Below are 22,706 nucleotides of genomic sequence, written 5' to 3'. Positions count from 1 at the left end.
AGTGTTTGAGGGTATTCTTTTTTAAATGAAAGCCAAGAATTAGTACCAAAATGGAATCACACAGTTAATAATAGAAATAATAACCCCCAACATAAATAGTAAATGATAACCCAAAAATCCCAATAATTGGATGGAGAAGGGGATGAGGAGCAGCCCCAGGATAGAATTGGGGATGCCCAGAGGCCTTGGGGTGAGGGGATAAAGGAGCCTCAGGTGCATCTGCTGAAGGTTTTTATTGTCAGAGTCTGTGGTGCCACAATGAGGCCACAGGTACAGCCCAAGTGCAACGCTCTGGCCCTGTTCATCAGGAGGCCAAATACCACCAATTAATCTGGAATTAATTAAAAAAAAAAGGGGGGGGGTTTGAATAAACCACTGCATAATTAATTCACTCAGTGTCATGTTAGTGAGATCCAAAGGTGCCCCAGTCTCCCCTGCCAAGAGGCTGGGGAATGGCGAAGGTGAATCTAATAAAATCAAATCAAATCTCATTAATGGGTTTTACACACGCTGATAGACAAAGTTTTCCTCCACCAGGATCCGATGGCAGCAACCAGTAAGTGCACTTAGTTTGACCTTGGGGTCACACCACAGTCTCCCCATCTCCAGGGAAAAATCCCTCCTGGGGGCAGGTTTGGTGCTTCTCCAGTTTTTGAGTTTCCCTTCCAGGACTGGTGCTTTTCCTACAGGTTTTCTGCCTTCTCCCTCTCTCTCCTCCCCACCAAATCAGCGAGGAATTCTGGGGGCTTCCCATCCCCACCCAAGCCCAGCATCCACTGGGATGGAGCTAACCAAACAGGAGAGAAACTTCCCCAAAACCCAAGGAACAAGTGATGAAGCACCTCCCGCCTTCCCTCCCGTGCCCTGGGGCATCCCTGCTCCCGCTGCTTCCGGGATGCCAAAATAAAGCTGCTGCTCCGATTTTGGGAAAAATAAACATCAAAAACCGGAATTTAAACCAAGTTCCCATAAATAGTGTAGGGTTTGGGGTGGGTTTTAACCATTTCAGCTTAAAATTTAGGGTGAACCAAGTAGGGGCAGAGCCTGTGCCACTTAACCAGTACTGCATGTCCCTTGCCCCGGGGTTAAAGTCCATTGGAATTCCTGCAGTTTGAGGGAGAAATGTGGAATTTGTTTGGAGGTAAGGAGCCAGCTAGAGTGGGTGTCACACCCTCCCCTTCCCACAGCTTCAGCCATGCTCAGGGATTTTATAAAACCAGGGAAAACAACTCACACTGGAGTCAAACCATCCCTGGGGTGTCTGAAATTTGGATGTAAAAATCTGCAGACAAGGAGCATTGCTGGCTGGTCTCAAAGTGTTAGGATCCCACTAGGAAAGGCCTTATTTGGGGGCATTTAGGTGTAGGAAAGGCCTTAATTCAGGGGGGTTTAGGTCTAAATTAACATTTTTAGGGCCAAGTGTAAGGCACCGGGTGATCCCCCAAGCTCAGCACACTTCCAGCTCCTCCGCCCAGGCCCCCATCCCTTCTCCTGGATATGGCCATGGGCAGGAAGGGGTTGCAGAGCTTGATGCCTTCTGGAAAATCAACCCAAAAATAAAATCAAGGGAATGTTGTAAAGCTCTGGCTGAAGAATATAACTCCTGTTTTATTTCCATGTGATAGGAAATGCTGCACCTCACTCTGTGCAGGATCAGGCCCAGTTTGGAAGCTGCAGTTACCAAAAAACCCAAGGAATTCTGTGCAAACATCGCAGTGCTAAAGTGAATCCCACCCTGGGAGCCAGGGAGCTGGGATGGGGTCAGGAATGGCGCGGGACGTTAGTCACAGGAGGATTTTACCTTATTGTTCTGCTTTTTAGCCCTGTTATCAAAAATATGGATTAATTCCGCAGCCTAAAGGTCAGTTGGTGGCTCAGCACAACGGAGCCGAGTTAATCAGGATCAGAGGTAGTACAGAGTAGCTGTGCTCAAGTAGGAGTTACATGGGGCTGTGACCCCCCGGCTCCACCCCGGGACTGGGGGTGCTCTGGGACCCCTTCCCAGTGGGTATTCCTGGGGGATTTGCCCCACACCACTGGGAATTCCTGGCAGGAGATGCTGACCCAGGATCTCACCTCAGCTCTCCTGTGGGCTGGGGGTTCTGCACAGGAAGAGAAACCTCCAATCCCCTGGCTCCCCCCGCCTCAGAAAGGGTTTAAAAACAACATTTTAAAACCAGACTTGAGCTCATCCGTAGGAGAGGGGGGGACAGAGCCCTGAGCCCATCCTGGTGCTCGGAGTCATCCCACCTCACCTCACCAATGTCCAACTCCAACACGGTGTCGCTCAGTACCAGCAAGAAGAAATACAGAATAAAACCAGTGTTAAAAAATTCCATTAAAAGGTTTGTGACGCTCAAAATGGGGCATTTTTGCTCCGTCCCAGGTGGTCAGGAAGCGGGAAGGACCCGGTGGGAGCTGCTCCCCCTGCCCACTCCCAAAGCTTTGGTCTGCTTTATTGAGTTTTTGAGGAATTCTCCCCTCTCACCCTGTGCTCCGACCCGAGCAGCCCCCACTGTCCCCAGGCACCCCTGGGAATCCTCCTCCTCCTCCTCCTCCTCCCTCGCAGGGGCTCTGGGAAAGCAGGGGCTGGTTTCCCCCCTCTCTCCCTCCTGCCCCCCGTCAATCCCACCAGCCCCACGCCCATCTGGCCGAACGCCTGCTCCCACCTCCTGCAGAGTGGGAGAGGAGCGTGGGTGGGTGTAAAACCAAACTGGATCTCTGTTATCGCATCCCCCACATTCCAGGGGTCCGGATCCGCACAGGGGGAGCATCAGAACCTGTGCACCAGCGCCTCCCGTTCCCTGCGCCGCAGCTCCTCCTTGTAACAGCAGGAACAGAAATTCCCAGTCTCTGGGTGTCCATAAAAGCTGCAGTTGGGCTGTTTGCACTTGGTCTGCTGGATGTTGTAGAGGGCTTGGCTTCTCATTTTATCTGCTGTTCCTGCCTTGTCCTGCTGGAGGAACTCCCGGCAGCCGTTGCTGTGCGGGGGGAGGCAGCCGGAGCCCTCGCACTCCGCAGGGAAGGGAGGCTGGGTGTCCATGTCCGTGGGGGAGAGCCGGCCCAGGTGGGCAGGGCCGGGGGGACAGGGGCCGAGCCGGCCCTGGTGGTGCCGGGGCAGGGTGGCATAGGGGGGGAGGCTCCCACAGGGCCCCCCCGCCAGCTGCCGCCGGCCCTCAGGGCAGCTGGGTGGGTGCAGCCCCTCAGCACTGCCCATGGAGGGCCTGGGGAAGGTGAAAACGCCGGAATAGCCGGCGGGAAAAGCGGCTATTTTAGCAGCCACGGCTGGCTCCAGGGGCTGGGGAGGGTAGGTGGGGGGTGGCTGGGAGAACACGGGGCTTGGCATCACCTCCTCGCTCCGCTGGGCACCCACCTCCCCTTCTGGCCTCTTGGCCGGGGCAGCGCTGCCCAGAGCCTTCTTCTCCGCCTCCTTCTGCCGCTGCTCTGCCAGGAAACGTTCCTCAGCATCCAGGAGGTACCTCTGGATCATCTCCTCCTGGAACTGGTGCCGGCTGCTGGTCTTGAGGTGGCTGGCGAAGATGAACTTGCGCTCGCCCTGCATGGCCGCGCGCAGGATGCTCAGGCTCAGCCGCACGTCACTGCTGTACTTGTAGGGATCTGACGGCTTCTCCAGGGCTGCTTTACCTGGACACGTTTTCTCTGCAGGAGCTAAGTCTCCTGGGGAACATTCCTCTTTGCTGTCTTTCCGTGTCTTCAGAGATCCTTTCTTCTTCTTCTCCAGGGTGTCTCCCTGCCCATTGCTCATGCTGCCCTTCACAGCTTTGCTGTGCATTAGGCCCCCCATGTTCTTTTTTAGTTTGCTGCCCAGAGTCTTCCCGAAGCTTCCCAGCTTGTTGGCTACCGAGTCTGCCCGTTTTTTATCCTTCTCCTTCTCCCGCTCTTTCTTTGGTTTCTCCCTGTCCTTGCCCGCCCTGGTGCCCCCGTTGCTGGCAGAGCTGCTGCACACTGACTCCTTGTCCGACTCGCCTGACTCTGCTGCCGAGCGAGGGTCATCACCTGCGGAGGCCGTGGGGGATTCTGGCTGAGCCAGAGGCGCCTGGGGAGGAAGGAAAGACAAATATCAAAATCTAGAAACTCCTTGGGTAAATATTTTCAGGTGGAACATGAAGCAAAGGAGGTGGTGCTGCCTGGAACACGGAGGGGACAGCATCCGGACACATTCACTGTGTCCCTGGTGCATCCTGCACATCTTTAAATATCCCTGTGGCACCCCTTCCACCTGAGCTACTCCAGGATCTTATGATTCTATTCTGTAATTCTATGATGCCTCCACTTGCTCGAGGTTTCAGATGCAAAGCCAGGGAAGAGGGGGGTGAGACTTGTCCCAGTCTCAAGGTGGCCGTGAACGAAGAGCTCCCATCTGTTTGGAACATGGGGCATCCCTGAGGGGCATAGGGGCTTCTGGGACATGTGAAGACTGAAATGAGGCATGGAAAACTCCAGGGAAAAGGCGCCCAGCTGCAAAACTGAGTCACTTCCCTGCTCTCTGAGCAGAATCAGCCACAATTCCTGTGGGCACAGAACCCCACAGGAGGCAGAGCCCCCAGGTAAGGCCCTACACCAGCTTTGCTGTAGAGAGGAGGGTTGAATAATTAATAGGTAAAGAAGATCCCCCTGGTCCCCTTACCTGCATGTCACAAGGCAACGTGATCCATCGGACATTCATGTAGCTGTGCAGCAGGTGCAGTTTGGCTTCCAGCGACAGCGTCACGCTGGCATTGGAGCAGAGTAAATCCACAGGTTAGAGCCATTTTCCATTTCCCACCTGGAAGTATCTCCCCCCATATTTACATTATTCCTTGTGTTATGTATCTAAATGGGTGTTTTCCTACAGCAGGTCCAACAGAAGGGACAATTATGCAGCATTCTTTTCAATGAAAACCCAGAGGGAGAAATCAGATTCCTCAGTGTTGGAAACAAAATGCTTCTGCCTCAGACATAGGAACTTCCGGGACCAAACCATGGTGAGACCTGCCCAAAGTCTCACCCAAACCAGGCATGGTTTGCTGGCCACCCCCTCCCCACTCTAGGGACCCACAACACAGGGATTTGGTGGAGAATGGAAAAATGCACCTTTGTTGTGCTACTGTGACAGAAGATCCTCCACTTCTGGCAGTGTTTTGAGCTATGCCCAGAGCTTCACAATATGTGGGAATAAAGCTTGTGAGATATCACTGGCCCACCCAAATCATATCAAAACGAAGGAAAATGAAGGAACAGCTGCTCCATCCCATGAAGAGTGTCATTCCCTGGGCACAACTTTCATCCACCACAAGAAATCCCAGCTGGGGTCAGGACTGACCCCGTCAGCCTCTGCTCTGCAGATCACCCAGACCCTCAGTGGAGCCTCACCCCGGATCACCTGCAGATCACCAACCTGGCCAGCTTGACATTGTCACTGTCGTCCTTCCCCCACTGCCACTCCTTCCCGGGATCCACGGCGAAGTGCACAGGGAGCAGCTTGTGCTCAGAGTCTGTCAGGGGGATCACAGCTGCCCCGGGACAGAAATGTCACGTTTACAGCCCAAAAGGACAAATACTCCACACTTGGAGCCAACTCTGAGCACCCACCAGGAGCATCGTCACCTCTGATGGGAATGGCCTCACGGCAAATCCCAGTGACTGCCAGTCCTTGGGACCATGGACTCTTCAGAGCACCATGGAATGCCTCATGACCCTCAAAGGAAGAGCTTCTTCACAATATCCCATCTAACTCTGCCCTGTGTCAGTGGGAAGCCATTCCCCGTGTCTCACCACTCCAGGCCCCTGTCCCAAGTGTCTCCCAGCTCCTGGAGCCCCTTTGGGCACTGGAAGGGCTCCAAGGTCAGGACACTGTTGGTCTTCTGGGCTGACAGTGCATGTTGATGGGTCCTGGCCAGCTTTTCCCCCCCAGCACCCCCGAGTACTCCTGCTCAGTGCTTTGTTCACCTGAATCTCATCACCCACCTTGATCCTTTGTGTTTTCCTTCTGCTCCATGGAGACCAGGGCAGAAAAATGGGCTTGGTCATAAGCCAGAACCAACGGAGACCGGTGGCATTTGTTGGCTGGGACTTCCAGGGGCAGATAGATCCCCCCAAAGGGAATTGGGGCGAATGCTGGGAAGAAACAAGAGCGGTTAGTTCTGGTCACAGGTTCAAGAGTTCAGAGTTGTTTGTGCTGCAACTGCCAGAATGAGACATTTGCCTCAGTTGAGGGCTCACCTGCAATTATCTGTCCTCAAAGGGGACATTAAACAAAACCACAACCCAAAACAGATGTTTATTTTACATCAGTAGGATTTAAAATGTAGAATAAACTGGCATTTTCTATAAAAAGCCCTCCACTCCCCCACAAGACAAACTTTGCCCACAGAATGATGGAAATTGATTAACCTTCTCTGACAGGAAATTGAAGCTGATGGTGGAAAATCCACCACCCAGGGAACGGAATTTCCCATATCTAGATGTGTGTGTAGGAGCAAAAGAGGTAGAAGAAAGAAAAAACCTTGTGTGGATGCTCTTAAAGGAGCAGGAATTGGGTTGGGAGCCAAGCCTGGCCCTGACCCCTCTGTGGGTTCACCGGTAGCAGGTCAATTTTCCCCCCTGTGCCATTCCCAATTCCAGGTCCAGCCTTCAGGGCAAAGAGGCCCCAAGAAAATACAGGGTGGAAAGGAAAGGGGGACAGATCAGAGAGGCTTTGGGAAGTGAGGCAGGTCTCACCTTCGCCGCCCGAGTCCCGCAGCATCGTGTCTGCCACCACCACGATGGGTCTCTTTAGCACATGGGCCAGGACAAAGACGTGGAACTCCTCCAGGCTCTCGTACACAGGCTCCTCTGAGCTCTCCACCCTTGGGGAAAGGGGAAGTTGAATGCCCTCCCTTGGATATTCAATCATTTGCTTTGCAACACCAGGAGGAGATTTCCCAGTCAGCCACACAGAGGTGGGTGGGCAGCCCTAAGGCTGATCTCAGCACTAATCTAAGGGTTTAGGGTGTGGATTCCCAAAACGTCCTGCTCCAAGACAAGGGCTTGTGCCCAAGGAACACCCAGCTGCTGCCTGGCATTGCTGGGAGTCCCTTACCTAAGGAGCTGGACAGCAGTGGCAGGGAGGTGTCTTTGAAACAGAAATGAGATGGCAAGAACTCTGGGTTACTCTCTCATTTCAGAGCAAGCAACATAAGGAAACGATTCATTCCCTACTCAGTCCATGTGCTACTCCACAGAAGAGGCTGTGCAGCACCAAAATCCTTTCCTGGGATGCTCTATGTGCCTTGTGTTTCCTCGGGATCCTTTGTCCTTCCCCTGACACCCCAATGAGACAGAGCACCACAGACCCACTGCCCTGCCCTGGAGCAGCATGAGAGCTGTGCCCTGAGGGAATACATTCCCTGTTTTACACCTGGATGTGCTCTCTGCTCCGTACCCGCTGCAGCCGCCGCCGTTGGTGCCGTAGTGCACGCGGGGCTCACTGGATGCCAATTTGATCAGCTCATTCCACTCCTTCTGCCACTCCTCCTCCGTGTAAACCAGGCCAGACTGAAAAACAGCAAAAAGAACCCAAAATCCTCCAAGTGAAACTCTTCCAGTTGCTCCAGCGCAGGTTTATACTCACAGCACAACTTTCCTCTATGGGTTTATGCAAAAACAATCAACATACTGTGCACCACGTCCTCAAAAGTGCTTCCCAATACTCATCCAAACTTCCCCTCTCAATTTAAATCCATTCCCCTTGTCCTGTCACTTGTCCCAAGACCTTTTCATTCTGCTACAGCTCTGACTGCAGGACACCCTTTACCACAGCACAGTCCAGTGGCACAGCAGGGAGCTGCCCAAAATTCCAGACCCGACAGGAAGCACCTCCCAGCCCACAGGATGTTCCCCTTGGCAAAGAGGGCCCAAAGCAGCATTCAGCTGGCTCCCACCTCCTTGTTCTGCTGCGTCTGCTGCCAGCGCCATCTCCGCCTCAGCGCTTCCCGCTCCACTCCCTTGTCCATCAGGGTGTAGAGGGACTTCCGGAGCATGAGATCCCGGTCATGGAAGCCCCACATACCTGCAGGGAGAAGGAACGGACTGAAAGGTCAGGAAGGGCTAGTGTCACTCCCTGACCCACTGAGCTCCCTGCACAGATGCACCAGAGAAGGGAAGGGGCTGCTCCATTGTCCCACATTTCCTTCAGCAATCCAGGGAAACTTGCCAGACAGAGGGGGAGAAGGATTTGAGAAACATACAAGCTGCTGGCAGCCCCTTCCCTTCAAACCACCCCACTCCCAGAGCCCGAGCACTGCGACTGCTCTTGCCCACCAATGCTGCTGCAGCTAGAGGAGCAGCGGCATCCTGGATTCCCAGCAGAACGGGTGGGTCCTGCTCCCAAAGGGGGATCTGGGCTCTTGTCCAGGGACTGGTTGGCTGTTTCCCTGGGGATTAAGCCAAGCCTTACCCAGGGAGGCAGCATGGAGCAAGCAATTCCCATCGCCAGTGGTGGCCAGGGGCAGCAACCGCTGGCAGCTTGGATCCACCGTCACCCACCAGTTGAGACGCCCTGGGGAAATTTGGGAGAGCATGAAACCATGGCATAACACGGACTAGGGAACCCTGCGGGGCACTGAGGGGCTCAGCCCTTCTGAAACCACAGCCAAAAAGCAGCTGAACCAGTGGGGGAGTGCCTGGACAGGTGGGAAGGTACAGACCCATCCCAGGACTGGGGGGGGAAGAGCCAGGACAGTGACAAAGCAACAAAAGGAGGAGGCTGGAGCTGAAAAACTCCCCAGGGATGCCAGGAAAAGAGTGGGCTGAATTTGGGGTCACACATATCAGAATTAGACACAAACAGGAGCCAGGACTTCCACCCAGACCAGTTTTCCTCCATCTGTTTTTCCCGCACCCCCCTTATTTCCCTCCCCATAACCCATCAGGCTGAAAATGTGTCCAGGAGCACAAACAACTTCTCCAAGGAAAACTAGCCTTTTTCTGCTTCTTGGAACCAAGTCCCTCCAGTTTCAACTCTCACATGGCCGGGTTTCCCTGCTCATTGTTTTTTAGGCAGAATACTCCAGGATTTCTGCTGATCCCAGCAGCTTTCCTGCTGCAAATACAAACCGACAGCACTTTAGACTGGGAATTTTGGGTCATTGTGGTGATTCAAGTCAAGAGCAGCTAAAAATAGAAGGCAGGGAAAAATGCCCAGTGAGCCCAATGTGGCTGTAGATTCAGCCCTTCCCAAGGGAGCGAAGCCGGGCTGGATCAGGACTCTGAAGCCCCGGTCTGTATCTTGCCCTGCCCTCAACATCCCTCCTTGGCTGCCGTATTTTTCCAGGATTTTTGGATCCTGTGTAACAGGCAGTTTTTTGGCTGGATGAGGCTGTTTAGGTTTCCAAGTTGTATTTAAATTTCTCCTGCAGGAAACCAGCCCTTTCCCATCGTTTCCAAAGAGCCTCTCCTTCCTCTGGAGCAGGGATCCCAGTACAGACATAGGACTGCTGGGAAACCTCAGGCAGGGCAGCTGGAGAGGAACTGAATGCAGAAAACAGTGTTTAAAACATCCCCAAACACTAGAAAACAAAACCCACGAGGTTCAGCATGACACAGGCAGGTTGTTCCTGTCCCTAGCGCCAGGAAAGGGACCCGCCAGAGCTGGGAGCGTTCCACACTGAGCCTGGGACAATGGCTCTGCAAGGAGAAGCCGGCTGTTCCCTCAATATTCCCAACAATACACTCCTGGCACGGAGGAGTCGGGAGCCTGGCCAAGTGGCCCAGGGCCAGGGGAGCAAACGCAGCGCCTCACAGGAGCTGTCCCACACGTAACTCTGCTGGGGCAGCACCGAGAGCTCCTTCTTATCCATTTTTCCTCATTCCTGCAGGATTTGATGCTCTTCTCCATGAAGTTTGCATGTCTGGTTGGTGCTTCGGAGGCTGCGCGACCTCTGCCCAAGTCAGATCTGAGGGGACACACCTTGGAGAGGTATTTCTGTGCCCAGTGTTTGCACTGACTCCAGTTACGCAAGAGAAGTCGTCTCCAAAGGAACTGCACGCCCAGCCCTCCTCCCAATGTTTTGCTCCCATCGAGGCGGCGGAAAGGCCAAGAGGCTGCCCAGAAGTATCGAAAACAACACATTTCTCTGTGTCTGGCTCCTAAGAGCCAGCCCTGAGAGCTCTGCAGGGAAATCAGCTGGATTTAGGAGCCTGAGGGATCTTCCCAGAACGGCCATGGTGGCAACAGATCTGCACACAGGAGAAGTCCATTGGCATCCAGAAGCTCCCTCTGCATCCAGCACCGTGACCCTACATTACCCCACAGAACACCTGTTTGTCCCCACAGGGTGTTTGGGGAAATCCCATCGTATCTTCCAGCAGGAGCCACCTGAACAGGTCAGGGCAATGGGAAGGAGCTGATGGCTCTGCCCAGCCTGAAGGGAGGATTGCCTCATCCAAACCACAAATGGCTTCCCCAGGGCTACCGGGAATCCACTCTCGCTGGTGACACAGGGAGCGTCCCAGGGATCCAACACAGACACCGTTCATTGCCCTGTGTGGCAACCAGAGACCAGCGGGGGTTTCTCCCTGGTACAGGTGAAGGACCAGGATCAGGATCTTTCAGTTCTTCATGATTTTTTTTCCCCCAATATCCTCAGGTGAGGCACCATGGACTTCTCCTCCCCGTGTGCCACAAGCAAACCCACTCTGCAGCTTCCCAACTCAGAGCAAGCAAGGCCTGATTCCTGATCCACAAGGGTTTGTGTCAAAGGATGCCAAGGCTCCACTGAGGGCCAAGATTCCACCTGCACCACCTTTCCATACCACCCCGAGCACATTCAAAGCATTCCCAGAGGATCTCATTGAAGTTTACAGCCACTTTTAAAGCACTTACTCTGCCACAATGGTGTAACAAGACGTCTGAATACATGGGGAAGAGGATATGAACATTTATTGGGCTATAAAATATTTCCTTAATCCCCTAAGGACGTGTGCTAAATTAATAACTGGAGTCTCTGTATATCACAGCACCAGGCTCAAAACCCTACTTGGAATCCAGCTTGGAATATTTCATAGCTGCACTACAGCCCTTTGTTACAGACAAAACATTCATTTATAACAACCCACAGACATTCAAGTCTCCGAAAGGCATTTTCTGAAACTGAATTTCTAAATTCCTTCTCATTAATGGCATCTCAGCACACCTGAAGTGCCCCCAGCCCACGGATGAAGCACCCAGTAACCCCCAGCCCCGCACCCCGTTTGTGCTGGGACACAGGAACCCAACCCCTGGCTCTGCTGGGATGAGATCTGGGGTTTATCTGCACCAGAGCCAGCAGCTGCTGTCACCGCAGGGCGTGACAGTGTAATGGGATCGCTGGGATCAAGTGCTCATTCCCAAAACATGAGAATATTTCTTACAGCAACTCCTGAGCAGGAGAGGGAGAAGTTGGGCCCCCAGAGTGTCTGTTATCCCTAAGGATAACGTGTTTTCTGGTATGTGCAGCACCACGGGAACAGCGGGGGCTGTAAACCCTCCTGAGATCCCTCACAGCATCCTGCCCCTGCCCACGGGAACCATCCTGGTTCCAGGGATGAGGTTTTTCCCTGCCAGCACGAATGTCCCTCGTTCCCTCATTTACAGACCCCCTGGCAGCTCTTCAGGAACCTGATGGAAAGCAAAGCAGGGGGTTCCTCTCCAGGCACCCAGCAGGCACTGGAGCAGCAGCATCAACCTCCAGGGTCTGTGATCAATGCAGAATCTGTCAGCAGAACGTGTTACACAGGAATTCCCTTTTCCCAGTCTCTCCGTGGGATGGGCAGGATGGAGCACTGGGATGCTCCAAGGGTGAGACAATGCCAGTTTTGGGGTGTTTTCCCTCTCAACTGTGCACAGTGGTAACAGCCCTGGGTTATTTACACTCAGGTTCCATGGGTGAAGGGAAGTGGCTCCTACTCAGCCCTTGCACCAGGTCATAAAAATGCTGGAATGTTCCCTGTTGCATTCATGTGATATCCCAGGGTGCTCCCATGGGTGACACTGCCCAGCTGCGCACGGCACACACCACCAGCATGGATCCAGCACTCACCAGCCTGCTCCAGTGCTACCAGCATGGACTGCTCAATAAGATCCCGTTCGATGAAGCTGCGGAAATCCTCGGAGTACACGGTGAGGTCGGGCAGCTGGAAGGTACAGATGGGCATCTCCAGCAGGTGTTCGCTGCTGCTGCCATTGCTGGAGACATGGGAACGGGCCAGGGACACGATGGTGGAGCTGGCATGGGAGATGCCTCGGGACAGGCGCTTCTCTAGGGGAAAGAAGGAAGAGCAAACAGCAAAGTGGGGCAGGAGCAGCAAATCCCGGCCAGCACCAAAGCTCCGCGGTTCTGGCAGTGAGCGGATCACTCTGGCATGGGGATTTGGGAGATGCCTCTGGCTCCAGGACCCTGACCTTGCACGATGTCATCCTGGCGCTGCAGCGGGGGCCTCCCCGGCCGCGCCACCTCCCGCTCCGGGGGCCGGGCCCCGCGGCCCTCGTTGAAGGAGTGCGGGAGGTTCCCAGCGTGCACCTGCCGGAGCTGCTCGAAGTCGCTCAGCGCCGCACTCAGGTCCCAGTTCTTGCCTGGATGGGAAGGGAGCAGCGCTGGTCCCCCTCACCCGGCACGGAAACCGAGGCACTTCCTAAACATCCGTGTCGGAAACTATTCTGACCCCAGCTCCCTCACCCTCTTCCAACCCTTCTTCCTCCTGGCTCACCATCAGCCACCCCGGGCACTTCCCTCATTATTCCCAGTTTTCCATACCTTCAAGGAGGTCTCTGGCCAGCCCCGGCTCTGCCCCTGTTGAGCGGACAAAATCCGACAGGACGATGTCCATAGCCGAGGCCAGATGGAGTCAGCGGCACCGGATCGGCTCCTCGGCATCAGTCTGGGAACGACACCAAGAGCACGCCTGGACTGCACATCCCGGTCGGGAATGAGCTGAGGGGGATGCAAACCTCCCCCGAAAATTAACTGTGCTTAGGACTGCTGGGTCATTCTTTGGGAATGGCAAGAACAACACCCACTTTGCTGTAACCAGCAATGGGCATTTCCTTGGAAAATTCACAAACTAAACCCAATTCTAATCTCAAAGGTGGTGGAGCTTTTCTTTCCAAATTAGGAATAAGGATCCAGGAATAAATTATATAATAAATGAGTATTTGGGAGCAATGAGAGAGCAGGAAGTTTCTCCTGTACATTTACAGGAAGCAGATCCTTCTCCCATTCCACTCCAAGCACCCCAGCTGTGAGGCAGGGAAGGGGAAGTAAGGACAAAATGCTAGAACTAGGAGATGTGTCCTAAGGAAAATACATTTTAAAAAGCCCCTTTCAAGCCAAAAAACAAGCCAAACCAAATGAAACAATCCCAATTCCTCTTGCAGAAAAAAATCAACGCCCAGACAGAGCTCCTTTCCACTCCAGAGCCCCTTGCCAGGCTCCTTTGACTCCAGAGCTCCTTCCCAGAAGGGAACAAAACCACAGATCTATTCGTAAATCTGGATTTTGTCAGGTTCTGAGCCTGTGGAAGGCGTGTGCTCCTGCCATGCCTTCAAATCCTGATTTTCCGCATTCCTCAGGGCAGAGAGGGAAAGGAAGAGCAGCCTCATCCATAGGAGTCCAGATCAGCAAAGTGCTCCATGGAATTTGGGGTTTTGCAGTTAAAGTCTACGATAAAAATTCTGCCATCGAGGAACAGAAAAGAATGGTAAAAAAATTTATGCTGAGCTGAAAATCTGGAAGGGGAAAATCTGGGAAGGCTGGCAGAGGGAGCTGCTGGTGTACTGAGCATAAGAGCAAACTTCAGGATTGTGTTGAATATGAACAAATCTGGTTGTTTTCCTGGTACCCAGGAAATAAAGTCTCTTTTTCAGGATTATCCCTAAAGATGGGCAAAACCCCCCGGGTGCCTTGAAATGTTTTTTTCCAAGATTATCCTTAAAGGCGGGTGAAATTCCCTAACAGCACAACTCCCCACAAGCCAACCGTTACATCCAGTCTTTAACCTAAAATTTCCTGGCTTTGCTGGAAAAACACCATTCCCACTCCCATAGTGTGGCTATTAAGTTCCTCCTCCCAGAAAACCTCTGTATTCCTTCCCTGCTGGAGCAAGCCGGGAGCTGCGTTGCAAGAAGTGATGCCAAAGCCCAGTGCATTCCAGGAGCACAATTTGGCAGTGATTCCTGCTCTTACTCCACCAATTTAGGGAACATCCCTAATTAGGAGTCGCACGTTTGGATCCTCTAATCCCTGGCAAGAGCTGCAGGAACAAGCGGCAGCTCCAGGATGAAACTGGCTGCAATAATGGGTAAAACGTCCTTCAGGTGGGCGTGGAATTCCAATGAAAATGAAAACTCAGCAGACGCAGTGGAGGTTTGGGGAGGGAACAAGAAGCACATCCCACCCCCTCATCCTTGGCATTCTGAACTCCCGCGTGCAAAAAAATGCCAGGGAAAACACAGATGGAAAACTCTGGGTCCAACAAGGCAGTGATGGATTGTTGGAGATTTACTGAGGGTTCGGACAGAGAAATGTCCCCACCCCAGAGTTACTGATTATTTCCCTTTCCTTGTGGAAGGGAAATGCTCTCTCCTCTTCCCTCCCTCCAGAACAGGTTGGAAATATGAGCCCAGGTAGGAAATCCAAGCCCCAGGAGATTCACAACTGCAAATCCATCCCCCAGCAATGGAGCAGGTGCTGAGCATGCCCCAAAGCCCCTGGGAGCACATGGGGATGAAGCACGGCTGGGTGTAATCCAAAGTGAGTGTTCCTGGCACATTCCAACCAGAAATATGTGGAAAACATCTATTTAGGACTAAGCCCAGTTGTTCCTGTGATCCCGGTGATCCCAACATTTCTTTGCAGGACACACCAGCAGGCTTTTCAGCAAATGTTTAACAAATATCCCCCCACACTTCCACAGGGCCTGAGCACAGTAACTAACACTCCTGATGGAAGTGAGGAGTGATCAGCTGTGCTGGAGTCACACGTCGCTTGGACCAGGAGCTGCAGCTCCATGCAAACAGCATTCCACGGTCTCACGCCCATGAGAACCCTATCCCAACATGCCAGCAGATCCACCCAGCACTGACACCAACCTTCAGCCTTCCAGGCAGCAGGAATCTGCCCAGTTCCGCCTCTGGGAATGGGACAAAGCCAGGTTCAGCCAATCCCAGCACCCTGCAAATCCTTCCTAATAGGAATTCAGACTCTTAACAACAAATGTCCACCCAAAATAAGGGGAAAGTCATAAAACCCCCCGGAGCCTCCTCTCTCTTTCTGTCTATGGCCTTTCCCAGGGCAACTCCAATGGTCACATGCCAGGTTTGGGAAGAGACTCACCAAGAGCAGCAGAACATCCTGGCCCTCCCTGCAGCACTGCACTCCCTGCCCTGACATCATCAGGAAACCAAGGGAGGAATTCAAGAGGACACAAGGTCCAAGAGCTCAGTGTCACTCGGCTCCATCCTGGGGGAAATAAACCTTTGGGAACACTAAAGTGAAGCAGTTCACCAGAACCAAATGTGAAGCAGCAAAATCAGATCCATTCAAAGATCCAGACTGGAATTTATGGGGCTTTAATTCCCTTATTTTGTTAAATTTCAATCGTGCTGAACATACTGCAGAAACAGGAAATAATTCTCTTTGTTAGGGCCAAATCCTGACCCAAGGTCGGCCACAACCGGTGGCTCCAGCATGTTTATAAAGAGACTTCCAGAAATATTTCAGGAGCAGCAAACTCTGATGTCTCTCTCCTAGATCTGCCACGTGATGTTTTGCTGAGGGCAGGAACCAAGCTGGGAGCCAGGACTCCACTCCCAGGGCTCTCCTCCCAGCCCAGCCCCTCCGCCACATCCCATCCCCACAGGGACACGGGGAACCTCAGGCCAGACCCTCAGTGAGCTTCAGGTGAGGCAGGAGGTGCCCAAATCCATGGGAAATTTGATCCTGCCAGATCCACACGGATGTTTTTGCTCCCAACATTGGAGAGCTGCAGCAGAGTGGCAAACCAGCATATATCAAACTCCTAAAGCCCAAATCCTCCAAAGCCCGGGGATTTGGCAGCACTCAGTGCTAAGCAGGGGGTCCCGAGGGGAAAGGCCATGCTGGGACCTGCAGGTGGGACATGGGAGCAGCTCTCACTTGGGCCCTATTGGAGTAACAATGAGAAAAATGAGCTTCTCCATGAGGTCCAAGCGAGCGTGTCCTGATGCTCCTGAAGGAGGTTTCTAGCTTCCTGCTGCTCCCCAGAACACGGGGGGCTGCCTCCATGCCATCCCACATCCCTGTCCTGGCCCAGCAGGTTACCTAACGCCGCCAGAACAGCCGCACGCCGCGCCGAGATTAGATTAACGGCTCCCGTCCTGACCTGACACCTGTGCTGTGCTCACTAAGCTCCGTCCGGAAGCGCTGGATGGGCCACAGACCATGCTCCTGCCTCTTCCAGGACGGGAATCAACCCGGCTTATCATCATCATCTCTAAAAACTGCTATTCCTGATAAAACTGATGGTGCAGGACGCCCGTGGAGCTCACCAGCCCCCCAGCCCAAAGGAGGGGAGCTATGAGTGCAGAAGGAAGCCAGTCCAAGAGGGAAGAATGGAGATGCTGGGGAACAGATGGCACAGGCAGCTGTGGCAGTGCTGGATGTGGCTCTGTGGCTGTGGCAGGAGCAGCTCTCCAAGATTTACCATTCTGGGAACCGCAGGCTCTGGAACCTCCGGCAGAGTTTTAGCACAATCCAAAAGGACAGCACATAATCCCTGCAAATGAGCTTTCCCAGCAGGGTAAAGGGACTCCTAAAACCACGCTGGTGCTCACGAGTCAAGAACGGGAGTGAAGCGACAGTTATGGAAATCATACCGTTTTTATAAAGCTTCAGTGCTTCAATGAACAGCTTTATCCTGTTTTTTCCAGAGCTCCAGCTGCTTCCCAGTGCTCCAGACACAGCTGGGCTCCTCCCAATACCTGGGTTATCCTGAACCTTGGGCTGAAGACCCCACCAGATTGACACCTCCAAGACAGATAAAAGCTGAACAAACACAGCAGCTCCATCAAATCCAGGCTCTGTCCCACCATCATTATCCCTCTTGGTTATCAATTCCTCTTGCTCCCAAAATCATAGGATTCTCTAATGAAACACTGACAACGAACTCAGTTCTCTCAGTGTCTGCACCAAAGAAATTCCCTTTGAGCCAAGTTCTCCCTAAACCAGGCCGTGACTATTTCCAGCCTGGTTCTCTGCAAGAGCTGGGCCTGGCACACGCTGTCCTTGCCTGTATCCCGGGGGGATGCTCCAAGTGTCCCCTCTGCAATCGAGGCCACAGCAGCTTCATCACCAGTTCCGCGCATTTTCTCCCCAGAATATTTCAACCCAATGCTCCTCCCACAAGGAAAATCCATTTTCAGTCATTTGCAGGGATGAGTTCAGGGTGTAACTCAGGACTGGGAGAGCTGAAGTGCCAACTGAGGGCCAGAGCATCTCCCAGCACTCCCCCACAGACAGAAGAGCCACATCCTGGCACTGAGTGGCACGGATTCACTACAAATACCAGCAGAAAATTAAATAAATTCCAACAGAAAACCAAAACAATCTATACTAAGGCACCGGGAAGAGCAGAGTCCTAAATTTTAAGCGATGTGGGCACATGGCTCCTTTTCCCATCCCCAGCCGTGCTCCATCCCAGTGGAATTTGGATGCTCCTGCCCACACCAGGGGCTGACAAGGGTCTCACACCTGAAGCACACACGGGAGATGCAGGATGTGTATCCTGACAGCTGCCCCTTCAGACACATCCAACACTGCATCCACAAGTGGCCACACCACCTCCACTTCAGAAGTTTCCTTAGCACAAAACCACCTTTAGGTAGCTTAAACATCCCATTTCCCCAAAGAACGACTCAGCATGGACATGTGCCAGGTCAGGAAGATAAAACCCAGCAGTGCCAGTGATTCAGAGTGAAGAATCCCGGCTGGAAGTTTGGACTTTCCAGCTCCATGACTTCAGCAGACAAGGCCTTTAGGAACCCGGAGATGGCCGGCTCCTGCCCGGAGCCACCCCAAGTACCCCTTTCACAGACAGGAAAGCCGAGGGGTCCCGCAGCATTCCCGGCGCACTGAGATCCAACCCAGCTCCTGAGAGGCTCCGTCCCGCTACCATGAGTGACTGCCAAGGCCTCGGAACAGTTTCCCCGGAACTGGGGATCGGCCGGGGCTGGGGCCAGGAGCTGCTCCTCGCTCACATCGACAGCACGGAGACCGGCGAGGCAGCGGGGAATCAGCCAGAAGAGGAACTCCCTTTCCTCACGGATCGGGACTCGCAGGGTTGTTTCTGAGCTCGTGTTTCGCTGCCGACGGACCCGAGCCCGGCCCCGGCTCTCCCCGCTCGGCCAGGGACCCCGGGAGCGACCCCAGCCTGGACCGGGCAGCCGTCCGCATATCCCGGCGCTCCCAGGGAAAATAAAGTACCAAGAGGACAATTATTTCGCCCCAAGTCGCCGGGACCAGGAAAATGTCACTCCCCTGCCCCAGGGGCAGCGGGGTCGTCCCCTCCCCTGGCGGTGGCTCCAGCGGCGGGACAGCCCAGGGGATTCCGCACCGGGAACGGGCGGGGGGAGCCCCCCGGCCCCGGCCCCGCAGCTCCCCGGGCTGAGGCGGGACCCGCAGCCGGGCCCCGCACCCCGGGACCCACCCTCGTACGCCGGGACGACCACCGAGACCGGCCCCAGAACCCGCATCCCGAGACCGACACCGGGACGCGCCCTCGCCGCCCCCTGGGGCCGCGCCATGACCCCGCGGGCGCTGCCGACGCCGCCCCAAGGCCCGGCCCCGCCAAAACTTTCCCGAGGCCGAGCGGGGGCCCGCCGTTACCTACGAGAGACTCCATGGGCGGCCTGGCACGGCCCGGCCCGGAGCGGCCCCCGGGCCCTCCCGCCGCCGTCGCCGCCGCCGCCGCTGAGGCCGCTCCCGGGGCGGGGGGGGGGGGGGGGGGGAGGCGGAACGGAACGCGCCACCCGGAACGCGCCGCCACCCCCGTTCCCGCCCGGAACGCTTTGGCGGGCGCACGCGGCCGTGCCGGGAGGGGCCAATGGCGGCGCAGGGCCAGGCCCGGCCCCGCCCACCGGGGGCGCCACCGCGCGCGCACGGCACTGGGGGGCAGAGCGCCCCCTGGCGGCGTGACCCAGACCCCGTGAGGGGCGCGAGACCCCGTGAGGGGCGCGAGACCCCGTGAGGGGCGCGAGACCCCGTGAGGGGCGCGAGACCCCGTGAGGGGCGCGAGACCCCGTGAGGGGTCTGAGACCCAGCTGAGGGGCTTGAAACCCCTGTATGGGATCAGTAACGTCTGTATGGGGTCAGTAACGCCTTTGATGGGGCCTGAGAGCCCATTTAAAGGGTCTGCAATCCCTCCCACTGTGAGGCCTGAGACTGGGAGTGGTAGCCCCTTCCGTGGGGTCTGTGCCCCTTGCGTGCGGTTGAAACGCCAGCCCCGGAGGGTGAGGGGCACCACCTGCTCCCTGAGCCTGATTCTGTCTGGACATCGCTTTCCCTACCGTGGAAAGCTTCCTGTTCCTCGCCCACGGCGCGGGAGCAATGCTGAGTGGGGCAGCAGCTGCAGAGCTGGTGGGATGGCCCAAGTGCCCCACATTCCCTGTGCCGAGGGCTTGGCATTCCCTGGGCTGTGGGTGCCCACGGCAGCGGGGCATAACAACGTGTCCCAGCCCTGTGCCAGACCGGGGCATCTGGTGGCCAGAGCAGGGGGCTAGTGGTGCCACCAGCTGTGTCAGGATGTGCCAGGAAGTGCTGGCCCAGCTCCCATGAAGCCATTGCTGGTGTATTTTCCCCCTGGTCCACCTCCCACTCAGCCTTCTTCTTCCTTCCTGGAGAAAACCTCCAGGTTTTCTCTTAGGAAAACACAGGTGGGCCAGGGCCTGGGCCAGTGGGCGCCAGGGGCTGCTGGGGCTGGTGGCAAACAGGCCACGTCATGCGCACAGCTCAGCTGATCCCGATGTTGAATCCATTCTTTGTGTCCTGCCAGGAACCTGCCCTTGTTTGCGTCCTGCACAAAAGGATTGTTTGTGTGTCTGGGCAGGGAAATGTCCAGCACAGAATGGACAGGCACAGGGTTTGTCCCTGCTGGCTGCACTGTTTGTCCACACAGTGGATCCTGCCCGATGTCCCTGGTGCTCAGCAAGGGGCCAGAGTGTCCCTGTGCTCTGGAGTGTTCCGTGTTCTCCAGAGTGCTCCCCACGCTCCAGAGTGATCCCTGCCCATTCCATCTCACCCTAATCCCATCTGCTCCTGCTGGAGCCATGGTGAGGGGTCAGCACAGTGTTAAACAGACATAAAATCCCATCTCATTTCTGACAGCTCCAGTTAGAACCATTCCCAGATTGAGCAAAAGGGTTTTGTTGTGAATTTACCACTGAGGAACCAGCGGGGGCCTTAGTGCTGCTGGTGCTGCTGGTCCCTCCAGAGCCACACACAGGGCAAGGCAGTGGGGACAACTGCCCCACACAGGACACCACAGGGATGGAGGGACATGAACCTGGTCTCCCCGAGCACAGTGATTCAGCCAGATATGCTGGGGGACATTTGGATCAGTTAGGAGAGGCCATAAAGAGGATCAGGGGTGGAGAGAGGGGATAAGGATGGAGGAGCAGATGGCACTGGAGGAGGGAGACCAGGATTTTGCATGGAACTCATTTCACTAGTGAAGGCAGCATCCAAGGACAGAATGCAAAGGTTGGGGACACAAGATCCCCGCAGCTTAGCTTGGGATACACCCCTGACTCAGGAGCAATCGGTGAAGGTGACATTCAAGGGCCTTGGTTGCAGGTTGGGAAAGAGCTTTTCCTGCCTTAAACTCCACTTGACTTTCCCCCAAAGCCCTCTGGAGCAGCCAATGAACATAACTGGCACAGGGATGCTGCTTCCTAAAGGATCCATTTGGGCCTTTCAATGTTTATTTGGTTTTTTCTCCCCCTCTCACTTCTACAAGTACTTTAAAAAGTACTTTAAAAGTACTCTGTACTTTTACAACTGCTCTGTAAAACAATAACGAGGTGAGGTAAAGCCCCTTGTGATTCCTGATCTCCAAAGCTGGGAACTCATCCTGGCCTTATTTTACCATCAAGAGCCTCTTTTCATGGAGCGTTTTCCTGAGGAGATGCCTGGGACACAAGTGCTGGCCCAGTGTGGAAGAGCAGGGGAAGGGAGGGGTGTTCCCAAGTCACTCAGGAGGTGCTCAGGAAGCACAGGCTGCCGTGGCCATTTCTCCTTGGAATCAGGAGTGGAGAATCCATTGCTTTTCAAATAATGGACACCAAATTCGATCCCTTAAAATAGCTGTGGCATAATCCCGGACAATCCTATTGCCTCAACTTAGGGACCAACATCCGTCCTCGTGCTGGGCCAGTGCTGACAGGCCCAGGGCAGTTATTGGTGAGGTTAGATCAGGGTTATTTACAGAAACTATGCTTGAATAAATTCTTAAGGAAGGTTTAAATTAAAAATTATAGCAAATGCAGAGGTCTTTTTCCAGCCTAGACAATTCCATGATTCCAACCACTCCTAGAACATGGAACTGTTCTCCTACCCCCCAGTCATCCTGTGGGGAATGAAAAGTATAAAATTTCTGCAGAATAAAAGTTGTTTAAAATGTTCTACCTGCAAGCCAGGGATAAACATCCCACTAAAAAGCCTCAGAGATTTGGTTTGTGATTCATTTCATTAAAATGGCACAAGAATGGGGTTGTCTTCCCTAAGGACAAGGACAAAAATGGATTTAAAGAGGAGATGACACCCTGGGTTTGGTTAGTTCACAAGTAAAATGCAAAAGCATTTCCAAGGAAGCTGGACAATAACTAAACCAGCACTTTACAGACACTTAATCATTTGACAGTAAGGCCAGAAAACAATCAAATGCAATTAAATCCCGAATTTTTCTTCCATTTGCCATTATCCTGTATCCTCTGGCCAGGAGCACCCACACACTCCTTAAGGCATCAGTTTGGATATGAGAAACAAAATCAGGCAAGAAATTAAAAAAAAAAAAAAAAAAAGAAAAAGAAAATATTTGAGTTGTATTTTCCTAGGTAAATCCCTATTTAAACCACTCAAATCTTTGGGGTTTGTATGAAGCTCTGCACATGAGCAAAACTCCGCAGCCTCCAGGAAAGAAGACCCGAAGTTTGGAAGTGAAAAGTAGAATCTCGGCAGGAAATTGAAGGATTAAAGATGACAAAGGCGTACGTCACTGAGAAGAGGGGAACCGCTTAATTGGAAGTGAAAGGCAGGCCATAATCATGAATTAATTGTTATCCCCTACTATAAATAGGGCTTTGGCAGCAGCTCTGTCCCGCCGGGAATAGCACCTAATCCCAGCCCCGGCGATTAGCGGGGCCAGGTCCCGGAGGGTCCAGCGAGCGGCTCGCTCCGTGTTCAGTGAAACCGAGTCACGTCCTTTGTCCCTGGGGACCCCAGGGGACCCTCGGGTGTGCCGGGCCTTCCTGGGGGCTTGGCCTGGGTGGATCTGGGGATGCTTGGGGTTTTGGAGTGGGTTTGGGTAGATTTGGAGGGGGTTTGTGTGTGTTGGGGTGGGCTTAGGTGGGTTCGGGTGGATTTGGGTTTCAGGGTGGATTTAGCATAGGTTGGGGTGTGTTTGTGTTATTTTAAGGTAGGTTTGAGTGGGTCTAAGCG

General features: G+C 54.1%; 1 protein-coding gene across 3 annotated transcripts; it reads right to left on the bottom strand.

The window, feature by feature from the left end:
- Positions 1-214: 214 nt before the first annotated feature.
- OTUD7B (OTU deubiquitinase 7B) lies at positions 215-18,957 on the bottom strand. Of its 3 annotated transcripts, none has more exons than XM_005533470.3 (12): positions 18,879-18,957; positions 12,774-12,897; positions 12,422-12,592; positions 12,060-12,278; positions 8,438-8,539; positions 7,923-8,050; positions 7,424-7,536; positions 6,721-6,848; positions 5,968-6,117; positions 5,399-5,513; positions 4,649-4,733; positions 215-4,057 (listed from the first exon to the last, which is right to left on the bottom strand). In XM_005533470.3, exons 2-12 carry the CDS (start codon positions 12,844-12,846, stop codon positions 2,774-2,776), a joined length of 2,568 nt encoding a protein of 855 aa, XP_005533527.2. In that variant the 5' UTR covers positions 12,847-12,897; positions 18,879-18,957; the 3' UTR covers positions 215-2,773. The 3 variants fall into 3 exon arrangements, with proteins under 3 accessions (XP_005533527.2, XP_014117489.2, XP_087924612.1); XM_014262014.2 differs by having other exon boundaries at positions 18,883-18,957; XM_088068486.1 differs by lacking the exon at positions 18,879-18,957 and adding an exon at positions 18,700-18,718.
- Positions 18,958-22,706: the final 3,749 nt, after the last annotated feature.

Source organism: Pseudopodoces humilis, chromosome 31 (assembly GCF_049639895.1).
Source record: "Pseudopodoces humilis isolate 2021_Gansu_Grassland_sample_001 chromosome 31, ASM4963989v1, whole genome shotgun sequence".
Lineage (NCBI taxonomy): Eukaryota > Metazoa > Chordata > Aves > Passeriformes > Paridae > Pseudopodoces > Pseudopodoces humilis.
Note: the sequence above shows the minus strand (reverse complement) of the source record. Positions and strands in the feature narration are given on the sequence as shown.